The 23,261-nt window shown below is 45.8% G+C and overlaps 1 protein-coding gene across 9 annotated transcripts in view; it reads right to left on the bottom strand.

The window, feature by feature from the left end:
- cbfa2t3 (CBFA2/RUNX1 partner transcriptional co-repressor 3) overlaps positions 1–23,261 on the bottom strand; it is a 212,842-nt gene that overhangs the window by 26,010 nt on the left and 163,571 nt on the right. For 3 of the 9 annotated variants that reach the window (XM_062470757.1, XM_062470759.1, XM_062470761.1), the window contains exon 1: positions 13,076–14,258. In XM_062470757.1, the coding sequence (XP_062326741.1) occupies positions 13,076–13,280 (205 nt within the window). In that variant the 5' untranslated portion in view covers positions 13,281–14,258. Of the gene's footprint in view, positions 1–5,797; positions 6,980–12,772; positions 13,038–13,075; positions 14,259–23,261 lie in introns of those variants that run through there. The other 6 variants (XM_062470763.1, XM_062470760.1, XM_062470765.1 and 3 more) reach the window with 5 other exon arrangements.

Genomic DNA, 23,261 nt, shown 5'->3' with positions numbered 1-23,261 from the left:
ATGACAAACAAAGAAGAGGTTTGCCAATAACAACTAGGATCACCATGGCAGTGGTTATAAGGCATGGCGAATATAGGTAGACAGAGAACTGATGAGGACAATGAGCTCTGTCTGAGATCACTTCCTGTGGAGGAATGCAGCATTTCCTGTCGTCCGTATCCAAGAGAGAAAGACAGATAGCAAACAGACATAGAGAAAAGAGATTCATGTGGTGAGAGTAACAGTACTGGTGTGTGTTCTACAGTACATCTGGCTAAGTTCAGATTGGTCATGCGGGTGTGGATGAGGAGGGGTGAGCGTGGGAATATTCTTCAGTTGTGGACATGCTGGACTATTGTCTCTGTGGGAGAGTTGCAGTCGACACAGACACACGCGCACATGCATGCACACGCACGCACAGACACACACACACAGACACACACAGTGACCTGCCTTTCACAGAGCACTGACACAAACATCCTCATATCTTTTACACACACACACGCACACGCACACGCACACCCCCCCCCCCCCCCCCACACACACACACACATTGTTTATATATATGGTGGTGGATATGAGAAAGGATTGCATGAGAAAATCTCTATTTATTTTCCCTGAGCCTTATTTACTTTGTTTGGCTGCCATATAATAAAGCGATGTGAGCCTTCTTCACCTTCCTCTTTCTCTCTTTGACTCACCCCGTTAGTTCCCATTTCTCATATTTCACTGATCCTCTCTCTCTCTCTGTCTTTTTCTCTACATATTTCCAACCCTCTCTCTCTCTTTCTCTCTCTGTCCTATCTATCTCAGGAGGCAGTGGAGAATTGAGCTTAGGAGGCGTATCCAGGAAACAGTGGCGGGAGCTGACTTCCTGCGTGACAGGTGTACGATAGGGGCCTGACAGCTGCTCTTCTCTCGCTCTCTCTTTCTCTTTTTCCCTCACTCTCTCTAGCCAGCTGGAGTCCAGAGCTGATGTGTTTGCTCTCGGTGTCTTGCGTCATTGCTGCTGCTGATTTATGGAGTACAAAGGAGCCCCCTGCACACACATTACCCACACCAATATCCTGACCAAACCAGGCCCACCAGCTACCATATAGGCCTATGTGATGATTGTGTGTGTGTCTATTTGTCTGTGTATCTATGCAGTCCACAGTTTATGATGAATAAAACATATGAAAAAAACAGTTTTTCTGTATCTCTCTTGAACTGTGTAGACAAGATTGAGTGATACTGAGTTGTCACCTACTTTCTGATATAAAACAAACAAGCAGTCCATCATTTATCTGGCTGCCTGGATCTAATTCAGTCTTAAACGTTTGCTGTAAATAACTAGGGACTGTCACCACTCACACATTCATTTATATTACAGCCAGCCAGCCAGCGACTGTATCTGTGTCTTACTCCACCATTCTCTAACATTAGTCGAGGAGACTCTGATACTCTCAATCTACCACAGTCATCCTGGGTGTGTAAACCATGTAACATACATTCAGGAACACACAGAACAAAGAGGTGTTTGTGGAGGACAGTTTGTGTACCGTTTAATAACTTTAACTCCATCTCAAGCCTTGAGTACTCTCTCTGTGCCGGCGAAAATGGGGCAAGCAAAGGGCGAGGTGGGAAGGGGAAGGAAGGACTCATTGAATGAGAGAGAGAGAGAGAGAGAGAGGAACTGTGATATGCACTTCCCTTGCCTGCCCGTACGTCTGCAGCCTGATTAGAAAGTGGTCGGTGCAGAGCAGATTAGAGCAGCTGTGTCCTGTGTCTGTCTCTGGTCCACACACACATCCTACAGTGCCAAATGAGGGGAATATGGGGGGTATTTGGTCTTCCTCTGTGTATAGTGTGTGATTGTGCCTGTGTGTGTACCCATTTATCACTGTCAGCTGTATGTGTGTATGTTCATGTGGCTTAGTTTGGTCTGCATGTTCCCTGTCCCAGCTCCTACAGCTCCCCTGTCCAGCTCCTTCTGTCAGCCAGTCAACCAGCCAGCCAGCCAGCCAGACAACCAGCGAGATAGCCAGTCAGACAGTCAGACAGACAAACAGCCAGTCAGACAGTCAGACAGCCATTCAGCGAGATAGCCAGCCAGCCAGTCAGACAGCCAGTCAGATGATGTGTTTCTCATTAGGCCAGATGTTTGGGAGCTGGATGTCTTCTCTGCGCTCTCTGACATTCTCCTTCTCCCCAGAGAGCCCCTGCCGCCATGTCACAGTAATGTCAAACACATGTGGAGCAGACTTCAGCATCCAGCTCTCACAGCTCTCTCACAGAGCCTGGAAGCTGGTACCCACTCCAGCTTCCTCCCACCTCCAGCTAGCTCTAGCATCAACCTCAGAGTTAGCCCTAGGACTAGACATGGAGAGCCCTAACCCTACCGTCACCCCCACAACGTCACCCGCTGTTTAGATTAATAAACAGCTATGAAACCATAGCAATGGACCAGCAGCTGGTGACTGAACCCTGGTCAGCCACTGTGGGCTAGCTGAGCTGGCAAGACTGCAGCCAAGCCTGCCAAGCTGTCCCCACTTAAGGCCCATGACAGGGCTGCATCTGTCCACAGCCCACACTACCGGAACCACAGTTCTGCCACAGTTATGCAGTTGGTACAACTGGTCCAAGACTTCTCAATCTGCAATATGAACATAGTGGCCGAATGCTTTTACCATAACATACTTAGCTCGAACCCATAATACTGGACTAACAAGGTTTCCAGTTAAAACACCATCCTAGCCTGGCTGTCTCTGTATCCATTTATTTCTCCTTTATACACTCGCGTACACGTGTGCATACACACACACACACACACACACACAAACGCACGTACACACACAAAGAACACTCCTGTTACCTAAGATATGGATTTTTCTGCTGCTGCACTTTTCATTTATTTTTGGGTACTTTTCAGGCTGCCAGAGAATAACATGAAAAAATACTTCTACTTCTTATTTAGCAGCTCTGGAGCAGGCATCTCAGTGTGAGATGAGTGGCCCCTCTCTGAGAACAAGGCTGGTGCTCCAATAGGCTCTCTGGCTGCTAATGTTGAGCTAATCTGAGAGCAAGGGCCCCTGTCGCAGGGAGACAAATAAATAAATTAAACGATTGGGAAGTCTCTGGTCCACCCACAGAGATACACAGGCACATTCACTGTATGTGCTGGGCTGTGCCTCTCTGTGTCTGCGTGTCCTGTTTGTGTAATTGTTCAGTGGTATTAGTGCATTAGGAATTAGGTTGAGTGGGTAAGCTGACTGCTGCTTACAGGTGAAGTCTCTAGGACAGTGGGCTGCTGGTTGTAAGTATGTTGAAGCACACGCACACACCTCCAGGCAGTGTGTGACCCTCGTCAGCCATTTGGCCTGCCTGCCTGCCCAGGTGTCTCCTGTGTGTGTTCTGCTGACCAGCTGACCCTCACTTCCCTCTTTGACCTCTTCGCACCACACCCAGAGGTGCATGCACATGCCTTGCACACACACACACACACACTCTCTATGCCTTCCTCTTACACACACACACAGCACACACACATGCATACAAAAATACACACTCACACTCTATCCCTCCCTCTTACACACACACATCACATACACACATACAAAAACACACACACACACTCAACTCAGTCTGTCTCTGACGTCCGCCTGCATGCTCCCAGCTCCCGCCCACCCATGGCCATCTGCTTCTCTCATTAATTAGGAGACGGCCAGCTTCACCTGCATCGCCCGCACTCCGATTACAATAATTACCTCTCACACACACGCACACACAAGACACGCACACAACATACACACAAACACACACCCTACAGTCCCATGTCTCTGACACTGTCATCTGGTACAGCAAGGTCCACAGCCACAGTAGCTATCACTTCCTACTGTACACCGAAACCACAACATAACTTTCACTAACCCAGTGTCATGCAATCATCTACAGCTAGGTCTAAGAGAGGAATGTTCTTCTCAAGCCTTGAAACTGATCATTTCTGCTGTACAGGCCTGTCTCTCCGTCTCTGTATCCATCTGTTCAAAGAGATCCTCCAATTCAAAGAGACAGAGCCTACAGTGTAAAAGCCTTGGGGCTTTTGTGAAGCTCTAATGTAACATCTCAATATTGACCTGTGGCTTTGGCACCACAGCTTCAACCTATCTCTTTATAGGAATGTCTTCATCTTAATACCACTCCTGTGGTATTTTTCCATGTGCACATTAAGAGATGTGGTCCATACGGCTGTGGGCTAGTGCAGAATAGATAAACACTGCAGAGGGGTAATGAATGGCAGGGCTTTAAGAGAGGCTACTTAGTGATGAAGTGGGAACATCTGCCTTCATAAGGTCTGTGGTGGGCAGGCAGAATGGTAGGTGTGTGTGTGTTTAATGCTGGACGCGGTTGTGTGGTTTCACCTATGGACCTCCCATCCATTGTGGAGAAACTATTATCAGCTGTTTAATTATTTATCCTGTGTTTTACCAGGGCCAATTAAATAGTAACTTCTTGTCCCGAACGGAAAATGGCCTCTGATGGAGCCATGGAGAAAATTATGGAGCAGTATTAGACTTCTTTAAATTGAAGTTACTCTTTCCTACAACGCTGCCCTGCAACTGCTGCATCAATGACCGGGCTGGGACAAAAAGAGCTCCATGTTTACATTTTTGTCCTTGAAACAGAGAAGCGCTGTTTTGAGAATGGAATATTAGCTGCAAGCCTGATCACCACAGCTACGGGAAGAGACGGGTGGGGCGGCTGAGAGGGCTGTCAGGCAGCTGTCTCTCACCTGTGGACTGCGAAAGTAGGATTCGGTTGAGGGCCATCGCTTCTGGAACATTGAGGGGCATACTGACGTATGGTCCACCCAGAGGTGCTAATGTGGTTGCCTTTTCCTAAGGGTAGCATTAACACTTAATGTCACGTACAATAGGCCACAACACGGAAAACACACGATAAAGTCTTCTCCCTATTTTACAACGTTAACGAAAAGTGGAATGACTCAAAAGTCGTCATGAAACATTGGTGAACATGTGGAGCAATAACCTTCCCTGCAGCCCTAACTTTTAACAGTCATTTTCAGATTTCCAATACTTTGTGTAGAACAAAACACTGTAGTGTTTAAATACCTGTGTCCTTTATAGGCCAGGATAAAGAGTTTGCCCCCCTAAAAGACTAAAAGAGATTTGTAGAGAAATGTCATTAATTTCAATTCAATTGATGCAGTCTCCTGTATATTACATAATGGTTGTATAGGCTTATTTACACTGTGGATTTCGTTTATAGAGAAATATTGTGACTTCTAAAACATATATTTGTCAGTTTACTGTACGCTGACATACAATAACATAAATAGATACAAGGGAATGACAAATATGATCAGGAACCTTGTGCTTGCCATTCCCTCTCTAAATAATTAACTAGAACTATACTGAATCTTACAGAAAACACTGACAATTCTGGAAACTTTGCAGTAAACAGAAGGGAGGACTTCTAGCCTATCGATTAACAACTAATTTAGCTGCAAAATGCGGAGTTTAGAATTTGTAAGTTTATAGCCTGTATCAGAGATATGTGTCATGGAACGTGGACTGCTTCATGATGTTCTACCCACACTTTATATTAGCCGGGTATAGGCCTATAAAGTCGATACGAATGGATACCCATAATAAAGTCGACCAACTTCAAGTCTGTGGCACCATGCCTAAATGCTATTCATGGTTACTACATACCATAATACTTACAAACACGTAACCAAAAACAAATTTTTCAAAGCCCATTCACATAAAATCAAGTCAAAGTCGTTTCTATTATAATCAGTGATAATTTCACTTACTTTCTGAAGGTCGAGGTCAAATTGAGGTAATTGCAGCGAAGATAATCCACAGCAAATTAACAAAAGACGGTTATAACGCCCCAATCCCCATTATTTGGAAGAAAAAAAAAGAAGAAAACCGCAGTGGACTATTGTTGGATACTATTAAAGGTGTTGTTACTCCTTTTCTTTGTTATTGAAACAGAGAGAAATACGTCAGGGCGACACATGTAGTCAGTCAAAAAAAAGTGTTCCTTTGGATCTGAAGCAGTGTCAACTTTTCGGTTCAATAAATTATGAGGTAATTCAATTCTCAGTTATAAAGCGAAAAAATATTTCGCGTAGCCGGAGCTTTCTGGTTGCCTAAAGTAAATGAAGTCTTTGGTTTAGCCTACTGTCCTTTTCGATGATACAAAAACCAACAGTTTATCTTGAAGAAAGATCACAACATACCAGATATCTAAATACAAGCTTTTAGTTTATATCTCATTTTATGATTACAAAATGTGGAAAAAAAACACTTGTGTTGTTTTCAGCTATTGTAATAACATTTGTGCTCACCTTCCCCAACAATATAAAAAAGACAATCGTTGTATTATCTTGAAATGATCAGAGAATCGAGTTCACAAATCCTTGGACAGTACGAGCGATATCTCCCATGTAAAAATATGAAATTAATTTTGGCATGGATCCTCTTGTTCCGAGCGCTACTCCCGTATCAACAACTTTCGAACCTTTGTTTGGCACACAGCAGTCTGAATAATTTTACACTAACAAGTTTTTAGTACATCCGTTAAATTCGCATCGTTTACTTTCATAGCGAAAATGCCATATGATATATCTTGCTCGGCCACGCTTCTTTGACCGTCACTGACAGCCGATCTGCCAACTGTTCCCGTACCAAGGACCGCTCATTCCCCGCCAACAAATAGGCTTGAGGTGGTGTAGTCAACTCCTGTCACTCCAAAGCATTAATCATTTGTCGAGTCCCCTTGCATCACTTTGTTGTTGCTCATTTCATATTTTGGTCAGTCTATTTTGTTTTCGATAATTCTGAGCTGACGCGGGTCTTGTGCGCAGTCTCTGGGTGTTCTCTTTCTCATCTATCCTCTCCGTAGCCTTCTGTGTGCGTTTAAAACACCATCTGGAGTAGGATGCGTACGGGTCTCTCGCTCTCTCTCTCTCTCTCTCTCTCTCTCTCTCTCTCTCTCTCTCTCTCTCTCTCTCTCTCTCTCTCTCTCTCTCTCTCTCTCTCTCTCTCTCTCTCTCTCTCTCTCTCTCTCTCTCTCTCTCTCTCTCTCTCTCTCTCTCTCTCTCTCTCTCTCTCTCTCTCTCTGTCTCCCTCTCTGTCTCCCTTGCTGCATGGTTCATGCAATATCATTGACTTCGCGCGTAAAATTGTTCTTTTTCCATTTGCAATCAATATAAAGGTACAGTCCATTGTTAATATGCATGAACATAAAAACACTATTGTGAGCTCAAACATTTCACACATTTAAACACCTTTCGGTTTTCTATAGTTTTTGATAATTGACTGGGAAAAAACATTTACTGATAATGCAACATTCTAACCAAAACATTGTACTTGTACAGTCCAGCCCTGTTGAGCATAAGGTAAATGCCACACCATTGTCCTTGGGTCAAATACAGCCCAAACGGCTAGTCTTGACCAGAGGGCTTTTTTCTAGAATAAGCCGTTCTGCCACTTATGTACCGATGTCTACCCGTGAGGGGCGCTGTTTCCTCGTATCGGCAAACAATAGAAGCAGGCTACAGTTAACCACACATGACCCGTCGCTAGGCAATCTAACCATGAAACAGTGCCCTGCTACATTACACAGTAAAAAAACTAAAACAAAACTACCAACCTTTCAGACTCTACAAACAGATGATTAACACACGTCGCACTTCACCCTCAATTGCTCCTCGATAAACAATATTTCGAATGGTTTGAAACCCAGTATAATTGGCTAATCGGAATAGGCAATTTCCAATTATCACTGGATAGGCTAGTGAAGTACGCTATTCATTTGTCATTGGGAAGAGCAGGTGTGCTTGACTCTTTACTGGCTGAGAACTCTACACCTGCCCACACCTGTGTCCTCCTCTCCAGGCTGAGATGGAGGGAGAGGGAGAACGGAGACAAAGCTAATGCTCCTTTGACCTCCCCAGAACAAACATAGCCAGGTAGTAAAGTACACAGAGACAGCTGCTCTCCACCAGCTCCTGTCTCACCAGCCTGGCTGGGCGAGCAGGGGTGCGTTCAGGACACAGCAGCCAGCGGTGATAATGTTGACGTTAAAGCAACCAGGGAAACGCACACCTGGGTTATTCAGTAAACGCTGGAGAAAGATCCAGAAGGATAAAGTGGTGTGCTGCCTACCTTTGGCCTCTGATTTGACATAGGGGTACGAGGGAGAGTTTAACCAACACATACACACTCACATGCAGGCACTCACAAGTTCTACTTTCATGCGTATGCACTCAAGCACACGCAAATTTGTGTCGAACCGATCAGGCCTGTTGGAGGTTCCATATGGGACTGTATGCTGGGAATGCAGCTGTCAGGGAGATGGATAGAGAGTCTGAAGAAGTGATGGACTGTTCACGACCACTTTCAGTCTCCACACTAACAGTGCGTGTTAACCTGTATGTGTGTGTGTGGGTGTGTTGTATGTGTGTGAAAGACCAAGGCCCTATTTATTTCACACAGGTGAGAGGTGTAGGTACCGTAGGTGTGTGTGTAGGTGGGGAGTTCAGGCATGAGTGACATGGAGAGGGACAGGGGGTGTGGCCAAAAAACGGATTCCTGTCACCGTGACAACTCAATGATTGACGGAGGACTATTCTCCTTGGGAATACCAGTAGACGGCTTGTCATTCGCTCTAAAAATGAACGAGCTTCTCTCGCGTTTCTTAATTTGGCCTTTTGTTGAGTGATCAGGCTGGTGTGCCAGGGCCCTCCATGTGGTATGTCTGATAAACCTTTCCACACAACAGAGACACAAGGTGGACTGTATCTCTCTCCCCGATATGGACTCCCTAGTTTCTGGCTTGTGTCCTCAGACCATGAACTCTCCCTTTCATGACATTAATGAAGCAAACAGCCTATTGTTCACTATTGTCTCCTCCTCACGCCCCCCCTCCCACACACACACACACATCCTCTCCCCTCCTCTCTCCTGGCTGTATATTGACTGTATCTGATGAAGCTTGAGGACTGTGCTGAGATCAGTTGGATTGATTAGGCTCTTGGTCATTGTGTTGGTATGGAAATGATGGTGTGTGTCAGAGCGAGGAACACCGGTCTGAGGCTGTGGAGTGAGAGGCCGAGAATGTGTGTGTGTGTGCGCGTGCATGTATGTTTGAGTGTGTGTACAAGATGCACTCTGTGTGTGTATGTGAGATTTTTTGTGCATGTGAATTCAGTGAAGGTCTGCTTGGTTTCCTACTCTCACACATAGTAAATCCTGCCCTATAGTGTGGGTCTCAGGGTGGCGTGCCGGGGACAGATAAGGCGTGAGCCGCCTGAGAGCTCCTCTGGAGCTGCTGGTGACTCCATTGTGCTCTCCTCTCTTTCAGATCCACATTCACAAGCCCACATTGCCATTCACTTACCATTAAGCTTGCCATGTACATTCAAGCTATGTAGGGATGAGCAGTGAAAGACGCAGAAAAAGAAGACAGACATGGACGTGTTTCATCTGAGGTAGCCTCTTTGTTTGTGGTGTGGTGTTGAAAATAACCTTTTAATTAAACCTTTTGTGCAATAGCTGTGTTTAAAGCTTATTTTAATTTATTAAATTGTAATCTACATTCAAACAGTTTTGAACCTCTGAACTATTTGGTATTCATGACCTAAAAAATATATATGTACTGCTGTATTTATTACAGATGTCATCTATATTATATTATATAGCAGACATTATTAGGATTATATCTCCTGAATGACAGTGTTGTAGTTGGAGAGGTTATGGTTGAATAACGGTCAGACATGGTTGAGTAACGGTCAGACATGGGTTGGTGATATCCTCCAAATAAAAATAGAATTGATTTTAATCTCTTGATTTGCCCTTGTACCTGTGGAGTTTGTTGCATTTAATGCTTATCATCTTTACTGTAGCAGATCAGGTACATTTAACATATTTTTTGTATTTACATCATATCTTAGCACACCAGTCCTGATGCTCTTTATAAGGTGTAGACCTCTATGCGTATATTCATAAGAAGTCGTTATTGTGTGCACGTTGACAAGAGAAAACATGTCTGGGTATGTACTATGTGTGTGTGTAAGTGTATGTGTTTGTGGGTGTGTGTGTATCTGTGCATGTGCAGACAGTTGGTGGTACTGGGCCTGAAGATAGAGAGGAGAGGGGGATGAGGTACTGTATCAAGTTGTGAACATCTGTTCCTCACAGAAACCGCAAAGCTGGCGCTAAGGAAATAGAGAGGATAACTGCTGTATATATCCTCTCCCTCCCCTCCTTCTCAGTCTATCTTCTCCACTACCTCTCTTTCTATTGCCCCACCTCTCTCTATATCCTCCCATCCTTCCTTCCTCTTACCCATTCTCTCTTTCCCCCTGTTCCCTCTTTCTCTCTTTCTGTCTGCCACTCTTTCTCTCTCCTTTTCAGCCCCCTTCACTCTCAAAGGCTCCTTCTTTCAGCCTCCATCTTTATCCTGCCCTGTCTCCTTCTCGTGTCTCCATCCAGAACGGACTCATCTGCTTCTCACCCTCCTGGTTGCTGGTGGGAGGCAGCTGTGATGCTGGTGTGGTGTTAACATGCCACGACTGAGCAGAGGCACCACAGGAACCCCCCCGCACTACACACATCCCCAACTTCTGGAGCCGACCTTCTACTGGGAACACCAGAGATAACAGGCAGAAATTCAGTTTCCCTACAGTTAAATTGGATCAGGACAGCAGCTTTTATGAAGTCAATAATACTGCAGGAATTTGGCATGATTGCATTCTACCTCTTCCTTCAAAGTTGAGATTCACCCCAGCCCCTCCTTCTTTCTGTTCCCCTCTCCCTTTCTCACTCTTCCCCCAATCCCCTCTCTTACTGCTCCCTCCCTCCTCCTTATTCTTGGCGTGCTGTGAGAGTGTGCTGGTGTTGGAGGGTGGCAGTTCCTCATTGTATAGCTGTGTGAAATTTGTGTGTGTGCGCGTGTGTGCTGTGATAAGACCCAGGGAGAGAAGCCAGCGTGCCGACATCTCCCTGCCACCGTGGTTATCGCCTGCCGCAGCTGTGCCTGAGCCCCGCGACATCTGCTCCCTCACAGGAAGCCTGCGCAATGCATCACACACACATACACACACACACACACACACAGGCACACACACAGGTACACATACACACACCGCACACACACATTTCATCTACATATAAAATATCAAAACGATTGCTGTGATGACTACTAAACCATCAGATTTTAGTCTGCTAAAATCCCCCCCCAACAAATACATAAATATTCATTCATAAACACACTCATATACTCTCCTACTCTCTCTTTCTCGCGTACAAATATCTCACGTACAAACACATACACTACATCTACATATAAAATATAAAAAGTCCACACTTAGGGATGACTACTAAACTGCCAGCTTTAGACACCCCCCCTCCACATTTCTGAATTCGGAGGGGGGGTTAACCCTAATCCTGCCTGAGACAAAGAGTGTATGGCCTGGACTGAGGCTGGAACAGAGATGGAGGCTGGAGGACTGGTTCAGAGGTTGGGATGGAGGCTGGGGGACTGGTTCAGAGGCTGGGATGGAGGCTGGGGGACTGGTTCAGAGGTTCGGACAGAGATGGAGGCTGGTAGACTGGTACAGAGGCTCGGACAGAGATGGAGGCTTGAAGATTGAGGCTGAGGATGGGAAGGAGGAACAGCCTGGGCGGCTTGGGTTGAGACAGGCTTGGGCTGAGGGACTGAATGAACGTTTACTCCTGAGTTCTGCTGGGTTTTTATCACAGAATTACAGGGGTACGCTTCTGACTAAGCCTAATTATAGAGCCCTTATCGTTGAAATGTTCACAAAGCTCATTACTGCCAAGAAACGGGAGCTGCCGCAGGTAATGCTCTGTGTTGGGTATTAGCCGCTCTCTCTCCAAGGCTCACACTCTTTACATATCCACACTGTCTGTGACGCAGCTGGAATGTCTGGTGGTTTTCAATGCATAACTGTCTCTTAACTGGCCTCCTCACTGATTTGTGAAGTTTTTTTTTTACCTGAAGGCACCAGTATTTATGTGATTTAAAGAATCAATTACAGATTCTCTTTAAATTGAAGTCCTTGAGAACAGACTTGCAATCCTATGCACTCGGGGGACAGATAAAAGAGGCAAATGAAGAAAGAGACAAATGAAGAAAGAGAAGGGCGGATGGAGAGATGGATGGAGAAAGTGAGCCATGATATCAGAGAAGAAGAAAGCAAGAAATTAGGAGATCTAATGCTCTTTGATCTTAGATTAGATCAATGGTAATGCTCCATGTCTCAAACTATGAGTATGCCATGCTTTAGGTGTTATTGGTATAATTGATAGTCCTGAGTCGCTTTCTGATTGTATGTATTTGTGTGTGTGTGTACTGTGGCTCCCCAGAGACCCAGGACCAGGCCCCCATAAAGGAACCCTCAACCCGAGAGAGAGGACTTTTCCCTCAGCCTCCAGCTGGCAGAGGAAACCCTATGGAAGTCCCCGGTCCCCCCACTCTCAAAAAACAAAACAAATTTCCCAAATGTGTGTGTTTGTGTGCCACACGTGTACAAACACATCTCTGCTCAAGTTGAAGCAGTCTGTCACATATCACGGTTTCACTCCTTCACTTTAATTACAGGAACAAGTGGTTGTGTCAATGACTCTGTCCTTAAAAACTCCACTCGAAAACACAGGAACTTTCACCCGAGTTACTGTGCCAACGCTCACTGTGTAGCTAACTTCCATGCCCTTGTTCTGTAGCATGCGGCGCTAACTCAACACAATCTGATTACCTGTCAATCACTCAGACTTAATGAGAAGGCCTGACAGCAGGAGGGGTGGCTGTCACTCATCACGGCTGCACACAACCTACAGGAGCCTCTCTGCAGAGGTGGGTGTCCTGCCACCACTCCACAGTGGGAACAATGTGTAGGAACTTGTTAAGCAGTCGGGGTAAGGAAGATACAGAAACTACTAGAGTGCTAATGGAAATGGATTGGAACAGAAATAAAATATTGAAATTGTTCTTGTTGCTCATAGCTAAAGCACAATGGTTCATTTGCAATTGGTCTAGCTGGAAAGGAAGAACCTCCTACCTTCATGGCCTCTTTGATGATTGTGGTTTGCCAGGTTTGTCTCTCTGTCGCCTGATTGGTGACTGTGAAGGTTCCTTTTGTCCATCAGCAGCCTGTGATTGGTCAGAGTGACAGTTGGGACTCGGGCAGGAAGTCGTGGGGTGGGGGTCTTGACCTTTCCAGGGTTGTCCCTCCTCAGGTGCTCCAGTTGAACTCTGGTGGACATGGTCCCTCTTCCAGTCCCTCTACCAGCACCTTCACGGTTACAGCCTGGACACAGTCTACTGCTCCCCCGTGACTACTGTAAGACTACGGGTCCTGCGAGCTGATGGTATTGTCCAAAGAAAACCTGTACAGACAGTGTTCTTACTGTGACCGAGCAAACAGCAGTCCAGTCCAATCCTCTCTGCTGTGTGTACCTCCTGTCCACCAGTCCTGACAGCACCAGTGTCTGTTTAAAGGATTTCCCAGATGGTCAGGTGACCTGCTCCTCTTTGACAGCTGGAATCCTCTCTCTGTCTCTGCTCTCTCCTCTCTCGTTCTCTTACTGTCTCTCTCTCTCTCTCTCTCTCTCTCTCTCTCTCTCTCTCTCTCTCTCTCTCTCTCTCTCTCTCTCTCTCTCTCTCTCTCTCTCTCTCTCTCTCTCTCTCTCTTGGCAAGCTGGGATAGACAGATCAGTGTGTGAGCCACAGACACACGGCTCTCACGATAAGAGAGTTAGCAGCAGCTTTAGCCCGCGGCTACAGCAGGAGCACATGGCTGCTGATATTCAGAGAAACGGAAAATAGGCGCCCCCGCTAATTCTTATTCTTCTTTTCTTCTTCTTCTTTTCCCTATTTTAATTTCCTCTCAGATGTTCCGTGAATGGGTCACTTCAACACAGTTGTAGTCCTTCAAGAATCTTCACACCAGTCTCCACACTATACCGCTCTCTCTTGTCGTCCATGACTCTGTGACTCTGGATTGACACATGTAATTAGCGGTGACCTCCTTCTGCCAGTCCCCTTTCTCTCCTTCTCTCTCCCCTCTCTCTATGTCTCTACCTCTGTCTCTCTGTCTCTTTCTCTCTTTTGCACTCTTGCTCTCCCTCTTCTCCTCTCTAGCACTTTCTCCCCAGTCTACTCAAATCAGCCTTACTCCTTTTCTCTCTCAGAGGAGTGTGTGAGGCAACGGAGGGTGTGTGTAGCAGGGGGAGGTCACTCAGCCTTATGGCTCCTGTAGAGGGACAGTGCTCTGGTCTGAACTCCTCTCCTGTCACAGTGGCAGACATTCAAGCGCCTCCCAGTGAGACTCAGAGTATGTACAACTGTGGGTGTGTTTTAACTGTGTTAATAAGGGTCTATTACTGTTTATGTGTTATTTGTGTGTGCTGTAATTTTTGGATTTTGAGAGAGTTTGTATAACGGTGTGTGTGTGTCCTGTCTCTGTGTTCTCCCGGGGGAAGGTGAACAGGACTGCAGGGTGGTGATAGCAGCAGACAGCAGGTCTGGGACTGTGTCTGTGCTTCCTCTGTCAGGAACCAGCCGCTGTATCTGTGGCTGGCCAGGCCTGGCTTCTCCTTCCCTCCACACACACAACAGGGCTGCGCCTGTTCCCTCTGCTTCCTCCGACACTCACACACACACTCACACACACACACACACACACAGACAAAGCCGCGCACACACGCACAGGGACACATGCACACACACACTCTTTCAACCCCTTCTAACTTAGCCACTGAAGGATGGCTCTATAGCCTAAACCCCAAAGGCGGTTTTGGGTCAAAAAGAAAAAAAGAATCATGAAATCATGAATTCCTTTAATGTAAACAAACATCTTCGAATTGCCAACAACCAATTTTAAAATTGAACAGGGAAGGGGGGGGGGGGCATGGGGTGGGGGAGGGGGGGCATAGCAGCAGCCAGTGGAGTTACATGTGAAAAACCCAACCATACAGCTGCCACCCCTCGGACCCCTTCTGACCCGACTGACTGGACCACATTACTATGACAACATCCTTGCGTTGCGCTCACACGCATATAGTTTGGTGCATGTGTTCTCCCCATAATACAAGTGAGAGAGGATGTGAGAATACAGCTGTGAGGCAGTCAGAGTGAAACCAACACACAGATGGTGACAAGCAGAGTGGATGTGAGAGTAACGTCTCTGTGTGTGTGTATGTGTGTGGAGGGGCCAACTCTTGTGACCCAGAGACAATGTGATGACAGTGAATTGAGACTGAGGGGAATTCTGTTTTTCAGAAACAACATCCTCAACATCAGAACCTTTCAAATTAATTTAACAAACAACAATCATCCAGTTTGACTGTCCAGTCCTGAAAATGATTTAATCAGGTTATTTGTAGGGCATCAATGACAGTTGATGAGAAAAATTGATATCCCAACTTTTATTGAAAGTTTGTCATTGGTAAAAATACAGAACCATTTCTGAGCTCCAGATTATGTAGGATATGTTTTTTTCAATTTCTCATCTACATCATCTCTGAACCGCTCAGACCTGAATCAGCCTAATCTGTAGTCAATCTGTAGGTTTGTACCGTGGAGTGAATCTGGGTTAGGAGCATGTTCCTGAGTCTGTGGTCAATCTCTTCGGTGTACATTTCCTATGATTATGACAGCACAGAATTACTTTCTAGTATGCTCCTTCTTTGCGTTCATCATGTCAGACATCAGTAGGGTTGTATGTGTCTTGGGACAGAAGGTTATGCACATGGATCACAGAGGATCACAGAATGAACTCAAATCAGAATGTAGAACAGCCCACTAGGATCTCATTATTATGATTATAATGAGGATTATTGTGTGTGCGTGTGTGTGTACTTACATGTATCCATTTGGCAGGCTGTTTTACGATCTTTTTGTGCACGTTCTCCAGTGTGTGTGTGTGTGTGCTCCTGCTGTTTGCTGTTTGTTGTGTGTGTTTCACATGTGTTTGGGGGTCCCAGCCCCCTGCCCTCTGCCCCTTTTGTCTCTCAGACATTTGTTTGTATAAAATTAACTTTTGGGGGGGCAGTGAGACAATGACTGGACCCCAGTCACAGCAGAGCAGCGACGCTCCAGCCAGGGCCTATCAAGCTAAGGTTTTGCCCCCCAGCTAAGGTCCGAGAGGGGGGCACTTTCTGAGAGGATGGGTGGGGATTGGGAAACATATAGGGGAAAGTGTGGACGTCTGAAAAGAGCAGGATAGAGGGCATCAGGAGAAGTAGGGTGTAAAGAAAACAGAGGAAGAGAGGGAGAGAGAAATGGAGGGAGAAAGGGATGGAGATAGAGAGAGAGATGGAGAGAAGGAGTGGGTCCAGGGGTGTGTGTGTGTGTGGGGGGGGGGTGTTGAGCGTTAGGCGAGCAGCTAGCTCCCAGCAGCTGCTCGTCCCAGCTCCTAGCTGCAGCAGACTTGAGACCCAGCCATGTCAGAGCGATCCCTCTATCAGCGACACCCAGGCGGCAGACTCCCCTCACCCAATAAAACCAGGACGGCAATCATCACCTCCACCATGAGTCAACATTCAGCAGAGAGAAACACTGCCCTTCTGATTACTGATCTCTTGATATTTGTGGGATTTCTTCGTTTTACATTTAACAAAGTAAGTACAGAGACATTCCCCCGTGGCAAGTAGGGTGAAGTGCCTTGTCCAAGGACACGTCATTTTTGCACAGCCGGGAATCAAACTGGCAACCTTCTGATGAGTAGCCCGATTCCCTAACCGCTCAGCCATCTGACTCCCACTTTTATTCAGAGAAGAAAGCTCGTCCCTTCTCATAAAGCCTTGTGACACAAAATTATATTGAACATAGTTTTTATAGACAAAGCAGAACCCAGATATCTAATGTGGTTTTGCACTGTATTTCTTTCTTTTAATACTATCAATGAGAAAATGAAGAGACAGGAGCCAAATATTCCACCTAGTTAAGGATTAGAGAGCCTGCCAGGTTGGGGGCTACAGTGCTGGGGACAGCTGGGGCAGGTCTAGGACAAGGCTAGGGCAGGGCTGAGGCAGGGCAGAGGCAGGGGCAGGGCTGAGGCAGGACTGGTACAGTACAGTAATCAGTCAAGCTAGGGATTGGAGACCTGGGCAGTCAAGGATGGAGTCATATGGTGGACTGTCCTACCTTCTGTCTCCTGCCTCCTCTCAAACACCTGGCTACTGCTAGCTGAATGAACTTCACTTCTGGAAAACACCAAGCCTTTCACGCACAGTGGGCCAGCAGTCTGGCCTCTGCTGCCGGATCCGTACACTCTGGGCCACGGTCTGGTCTCGTTTGGTTTGGTCTGGTCCAAGGTCTGGTTTGGTGTGGTTTGGTCTGGGGCTGCTTTGGACTGGTCTGGTCTGGTTTTAGCAGGAAACTTAAAACCATTTTTTTAGAAGACAAACACAGATTGACAGCAGTATGGTCTGAAGCCACACTGGCATATTAGGAACACAATTCCCCAAAGCACACACATACAAACACACACTGGCAAACACAAACACACACACACCCCAAACGTGGCAGCTGAGTGTGTTTCGTCCTCTGTAGTGTGTTTATGTGCACCTGTTTGGCACAGGCAGTCCCTCCAAACCTCCACATCTTAACCGAACTCTATAAGTTAAACCGTCCCCATCTGTCACCAGAAAACTCCACACAGATGCATGGGGAGCTCTCCCGTTTGTTCACAGCAGACTTGGCTCACAGTCAAGAACTGTCAAAGCACACCTGCTAAATTAAGCGCATTCTCACACACACAAATATATGTGCAAAAAGACAACAGGGTTGAAGCTGCCTCCAACCCCCCCACCACCATCACCAACACATACGCAGGCACACACACATACAGGCTTGTGCGATTTAAACTGATATATACGTTTACAGTTACATGATTACTGTAGCTAGCTAAACATTTCCATTTACATTTAGTCATTTAGCCAATGCTCTTATCCAGAGCGACTTACAGTAAGTACAGGGACAACGTCATTTGACACGGCCGGGAATCGAACTGGCAACCTTCTGATTACTAGCCCGACTCCCTCACCGCTCAGCCATCTCAGACTCCCTAAACAGATGCAACTGACCAGTTAATATGAAATGCTAACCCGTTGAAATGATTTAAATGATTTGCCATTGTGTTTTGAGTCAGAACATTGACATCAACACTGATATTTTTGATAACTTAATAGTACTTACGGTATGTACAGTAGGGGTGACCATGTGTTTATGGAGAACTCTGAATGAGTGTAGTGTCCTATTGTGTGAAGCCTGTTTCTAAAAGAAAGTGTTAAAAATCTCTTTTGCATTGTCGCTTGCAAACCACGACTACTATGAAGAGTGAAGATATATAATAGTTCTAAAGACTAACTTCAGAAGGTTTGTATAACTGTGTTTTGTCTGTTTTCTTTGAAGAGGTACTTTGGGGTGTAGCCAGCTTGTGGGCAGACACAGATCATTTATGATGTATTACAGTATAAGGCATAAATAGTTCTCACAATAGACCAAATCACTCAAAATACTTAACTAACAGTTAGTAGCTTAACGCTTTATAATTCACTTTTATGAAGCATGATTTGCATTAATAAAAAAAATCAGTGTTGTTGATTAAATTCTGGACACCCCCATTAAAGTGGGGTCCATATCATAGATATTATAAAGCCATTGATATGTATTGCATATGGGCATATGCATCTGAACCCAGGCTAGACACAAATACAGACAAGGAGACGGGACTGAGGAGCAGATCTTATATTTATTCCAAAGGTACATGGAGCAGGCAACAGAGTAGTCAAGGTGGGTTAAGGTAGTGACCCTTGAGGCAGAGTCCGTTAAGGACAAGGCGGCAGGCAAGCTAGGAGTCAGGGCAAGCAGAAGGTCAAGATTAGGAGAACTAGGAGATGGAAAACTCCAAATTCCAATAAAAGGGAGGTGGCTGAGCGGTTAGGGAAGAATGTCCCTGTACTTACTGTAAGTCGCTCTGGATAAGAGCGTCTGCTAAATGACTAAATGTAAATGTAAACGGCAGCAGGGGAAAAAAACTGATCGGACAAGAGACAAACTGGCAACACAGAAACAGAAAACAAATAAATACACTGGAAGATGGAAGACACTTGAAGGTGGAGGAGACAAAGACAAGACAATAGTTCAGGGTGTTCAATATAGTAATTACGAATTGTGAGCATTTATGAAATGTATTTATGCTTTTTATATGATATCTTAATACTTTATTAATAATATACCAATGCTTTCCAAATGTTCTAGTGAAAGATTAACATTTTACTGCTGGGTTGTGACTTTTAAAATACTTCACTCACAGTAAGTATGGTAAATGAGTCCTTTCTAAAGTTGAAAATCCAGTCATCAAACACCTTATAAATTAACCATGAATTCAAGAATAAACAATTTGCAACTGTGTTTATCAAGCACAATATAGTGATAAACATTAGTTCTGCATCTATATTAAATAATGTATTAATTGTGTTTTATGAGCGATGAACTATTAACAAATTCTTTACAAATGTTTCAGTGAGTAGTTATAATAAAGTGTTATCTGAAGAAGTTTTAAAAAGTATTACAGTGCAGTGCAGTGTTAGTGTTATTGAGTAGTTGGTGACCCATGATGACTATTGATGGAGGCACATGACTGCTTCTATGGATCCCGACATATCTCTAACTCCAGTAGGTGAGGGCAGAGCAAGAGTGAGCACCACAGGTGTACAGCAACAGGGAATAGGAACACAGAGACAACATGTGGGCTCCTTGAGTGGATTAAAGTGTTAACTTCACATCCCCGGTCGTTCTGCAGATCTGCTAAATAGATTTTGTTTAACATTTAACCATTGTTACAATGACGGCATGTTGCATAGCTAGCTATCAAATAAATTAGGGAACAGTTAAAGTCAGCTAACAGCTATATCTTTGTCAATTTCCAATCTAGAATACTGTTATTTTCAACTATAGTCAACTGAGCTATAAGTATCATCTTCCTTTCACTTCCACAACCTTGGCCTCTAGAGTTGCTGCTGCTGTAGCCTCTGATATACTCTCAAGTAATCATAACATTCCTCTTCCTGTCTTTCCTGTTCTTCTGTCTCTTTCTTACCCCCCACCCCCCCTCCCACCTCATATGGCTCGTGGCATGCACAGCCGCTGAGCTGCTCTAAATTGGTGCCACTCTGAATAGGAGACAGATGGAAACGAAGGTTCCCTGCTGAGTGGTTCCTCTGCAGCTGGGCTGTGTTCCCTGTGCCAGGGAGCGATGACAGCTCAGCAAGGTGCCCACACACACACACCCTAAGACAGGCCGCTTGGAGTGCCATTACACTTACACACAGTCGCGCGCACACACATGCATACACGTGCATACACACACACAGTCGCATACACACACAGACACTGCAACCTCTATACGCTCTACAGGAATCCCTAAGTGGTGGCTTGGTGTATGGAATGTATTACTGTTCCACAACACCACCATAGCAACACACCAAACATTCATTAAGGTGTGGATGAATACCCATGCACCCATCCAAAGAAACATGGTCTATTTCAAATGCATAGGCATTTGGGAGGGCAGACAGCGCTTATCATGGAGGAGACCTGAGTATTAAATAAAACACTTTTTTCAAGATTTTGACCTTTCTTCGAGGATGGAGAGTGAGAGCAAAAGACAGAGGGTGAGAGATAAAGAGTTAGGGAGAGAGAAAGCGTGTGTATGTCTAGAGGGTATAAACCCACATTAGTCCTCACTGCCACGGCTTTCAGAGCCACAGCTTCCAGCAGGGTGACTGACAATGAGACCAGGGACTGGAAGAGACAGACAGAGAGAGAGAGAGAGAGAGAGAGAGAGAGAGAGAGAGAGAGAGAGAGAGAGAGAGAGAGAGAGAGAGAGAGAGAGAGAGAGAGAGGAAAGACAGAATGAAAGATAAAGAGAGAATGGTTGGGAGAGGAGGCGATAAAGACGCCCCCAGAATTTAACTGCAACCAAATAGTCATCTCCCCTGGCTGACATATTGTGTACTGGGCCTATGAATGTTTCATAAGAGGCGTCTGCCTATAAAAGGTCATTGTAGAATTTCCAAACAGAGAGACACCTGTCTTTATTCTGCAGACACCAACACATGAACTATCCTCTCCTGCAGATATGAACTCCTTCATGCTCATGGGACATTTTAAGAATAGACTTTTATGAATCCCACAAATATGAACACACATACACACACGTGCACAGAGTGGTGGCACACACACACTCCAGAAAATCAGCTCTGCCTCCATCCCTTCATGCTGTCCAAGCCACATCAGCAGCGGTCGCGGGCCAAGTGCTCACCCATGTCCTGACCAGGCACCTAGGCAGGAGAACAATCTGTTCTGCATGTTTTTATATTGGGGTTCTTTTTGCCTCAGGAACCCATTTAAGCAAAGGGACAACATGCATAATCCATGCAGAAAGGCCCGACAAGAACTGACATGACCCAAGTGAAAATCAAACACAAAGATAGGCCAAAACTTTTTTAAATCGGCAAGAATCAACTGCACTTAGTAAGAATGATCTAAGGCATCATCAATCATTGACTCAATCAATACATTTCTCTGTCATAAACCGTTTCAAAAAGATGCCAAATCTCTTTGTCATACCCTGGGGGAAATGGATGCAGATTAGCCAATGACATACCTCTCCACAGTCACTCGTTTTCACATGATGCAAAAATAGGAATATTTATATACCTACACATTTCCTTACCATTCATATATTCGAATAAACAACAGTAAATTTAGTCTTTGAATTTGACCCGTCTCATGGACCACAGCCAGTATTATGCAGGTTTTCTCCTCTATACTGACCCCAAAACATACACATACACACACAAATACACACACACACAACCCATCTCATTATCACAGTGTTTTAGACATACAAGAGACTGGGGAGTACTTTTATTTGATCTGCTTTGCATAAACCGATCCCACCTATCCCAGTGTGTGAAAAAATCAATTAGCTCTGCTTAATTGGCCTGACCGTGCACACGGAGGCATGAGAGCAATCGATGTGGAAATGAAAAATGAAGCTAAAGGCCATCTTATTGTATTGATTACCAGGAAAGAGAGAAATGCACTTCATCTTTCTGACCAGGAGTTGTAATATGAACTGGAAGTCTATCCTAGGCAGGCAGGCAGGCAGGCAGGCAGGCAGGCAGGCAGGCAGGCAGGCAGGCAGGCAGGCAGGCAGGCAGGCTCATCACATAAGTGTGTCCCTAACAACCTACTGCCCTCTCAGCTGGGGAGACTGTTCAGGGTCTGGTCTAAAGAGGGAGGGACTAGGAGGGGTGGGGTTGTTTCAGCTGGAGCCTGGGGTCCAGTGGTCATCTTTGATTTGTTCTTCAGGCCCAGGGAGTAGGGAGCCAGGCCTGCTTCCAGCTAGGTTCTAGGGTTTAGGGTCCAAGACCACAGTCTAATTTGGGATGCAGGATCAGTCATGCCCCTCTGTGTCAGACAGACCTCCAGTGTCAACTCCAGGTCGTGCCAGGAGTCAACCCTCATGGCGTCCTCCATCCTGCCAGTCTGCTTATCAGGACGCGGCCAGCCGTGCGGATCTGGGTTGCTAAGCGCTGCCTGCGTGTTTGTTTTCTCTTATCCTGGCACGGCGTGCGCCCCAAGCCCCGGGCAGAGCCCCATGTGAAGGAGGCAGATAAAAACAACAGGGCTGGCCTCTGGAGGAGAAGAGAGAAGAGGATGAGGGGAGGAGAGAAGGTGGAAGAAGAGAGGCTCGCCACAGGATTCTGAGTGTCCTTCCCTGAGGGGACAGGATTGATTGTGGGGGAGGGGGGGATGCTTTGCCTCTGTAGTCCCCCATCTCTGTTTCTATCCATCTCCCCCTTTCTCACCCTTTCCGTCCCGTTCTGCTCTGCTTCAAAGGGCAGAGGAATGCTGTGATAGAGCGGGTGAGAACAGAGGTTAGCGAGGCAGAGAGAGGGAACAGAGAGAAAATGGGAGAGAGAGCAGGGGGAGAGGCGGGAGCTCAGGAGAGGTGAGAGTGGAGGGCTCAAAGACCTCCTGGTGTGTTGGTCCTTGCTCTGTGGTCTCTTCCTGGAGGCGAGAAGAGGCATGGGGGTCGAGCCATGAAAGAGTCACTCCTCTCTTTCTCCCTGTCCTTTTCTACAGAAGCCACTGGTTACAGGCTATGGTCTCTCTGTGGAGATGAGAGCCTTTGATAAGGCTGTGAATCTGCACATCAGTGATGGACA

This window comes from Osmerus eperlanus, chromosome 10, assembly GCF_963692335.1.
Source record: "Osmerus eperlanus chromosome 10, fOsmEpe2.1, whole genome shotgun sequence".
Classification (NCBI taxonomy): domain Eukaryota; kingdom Metazoa; phylum Chordata; class Actinopteri; order Osmeriformes; family Osmeridae; genus Osmerus; species Osmerus eperlanus.
Note: the sequence above shows the minus strand (reverse complement) of the source record. Positions and strands in the feature narration are given on the sequence as shown.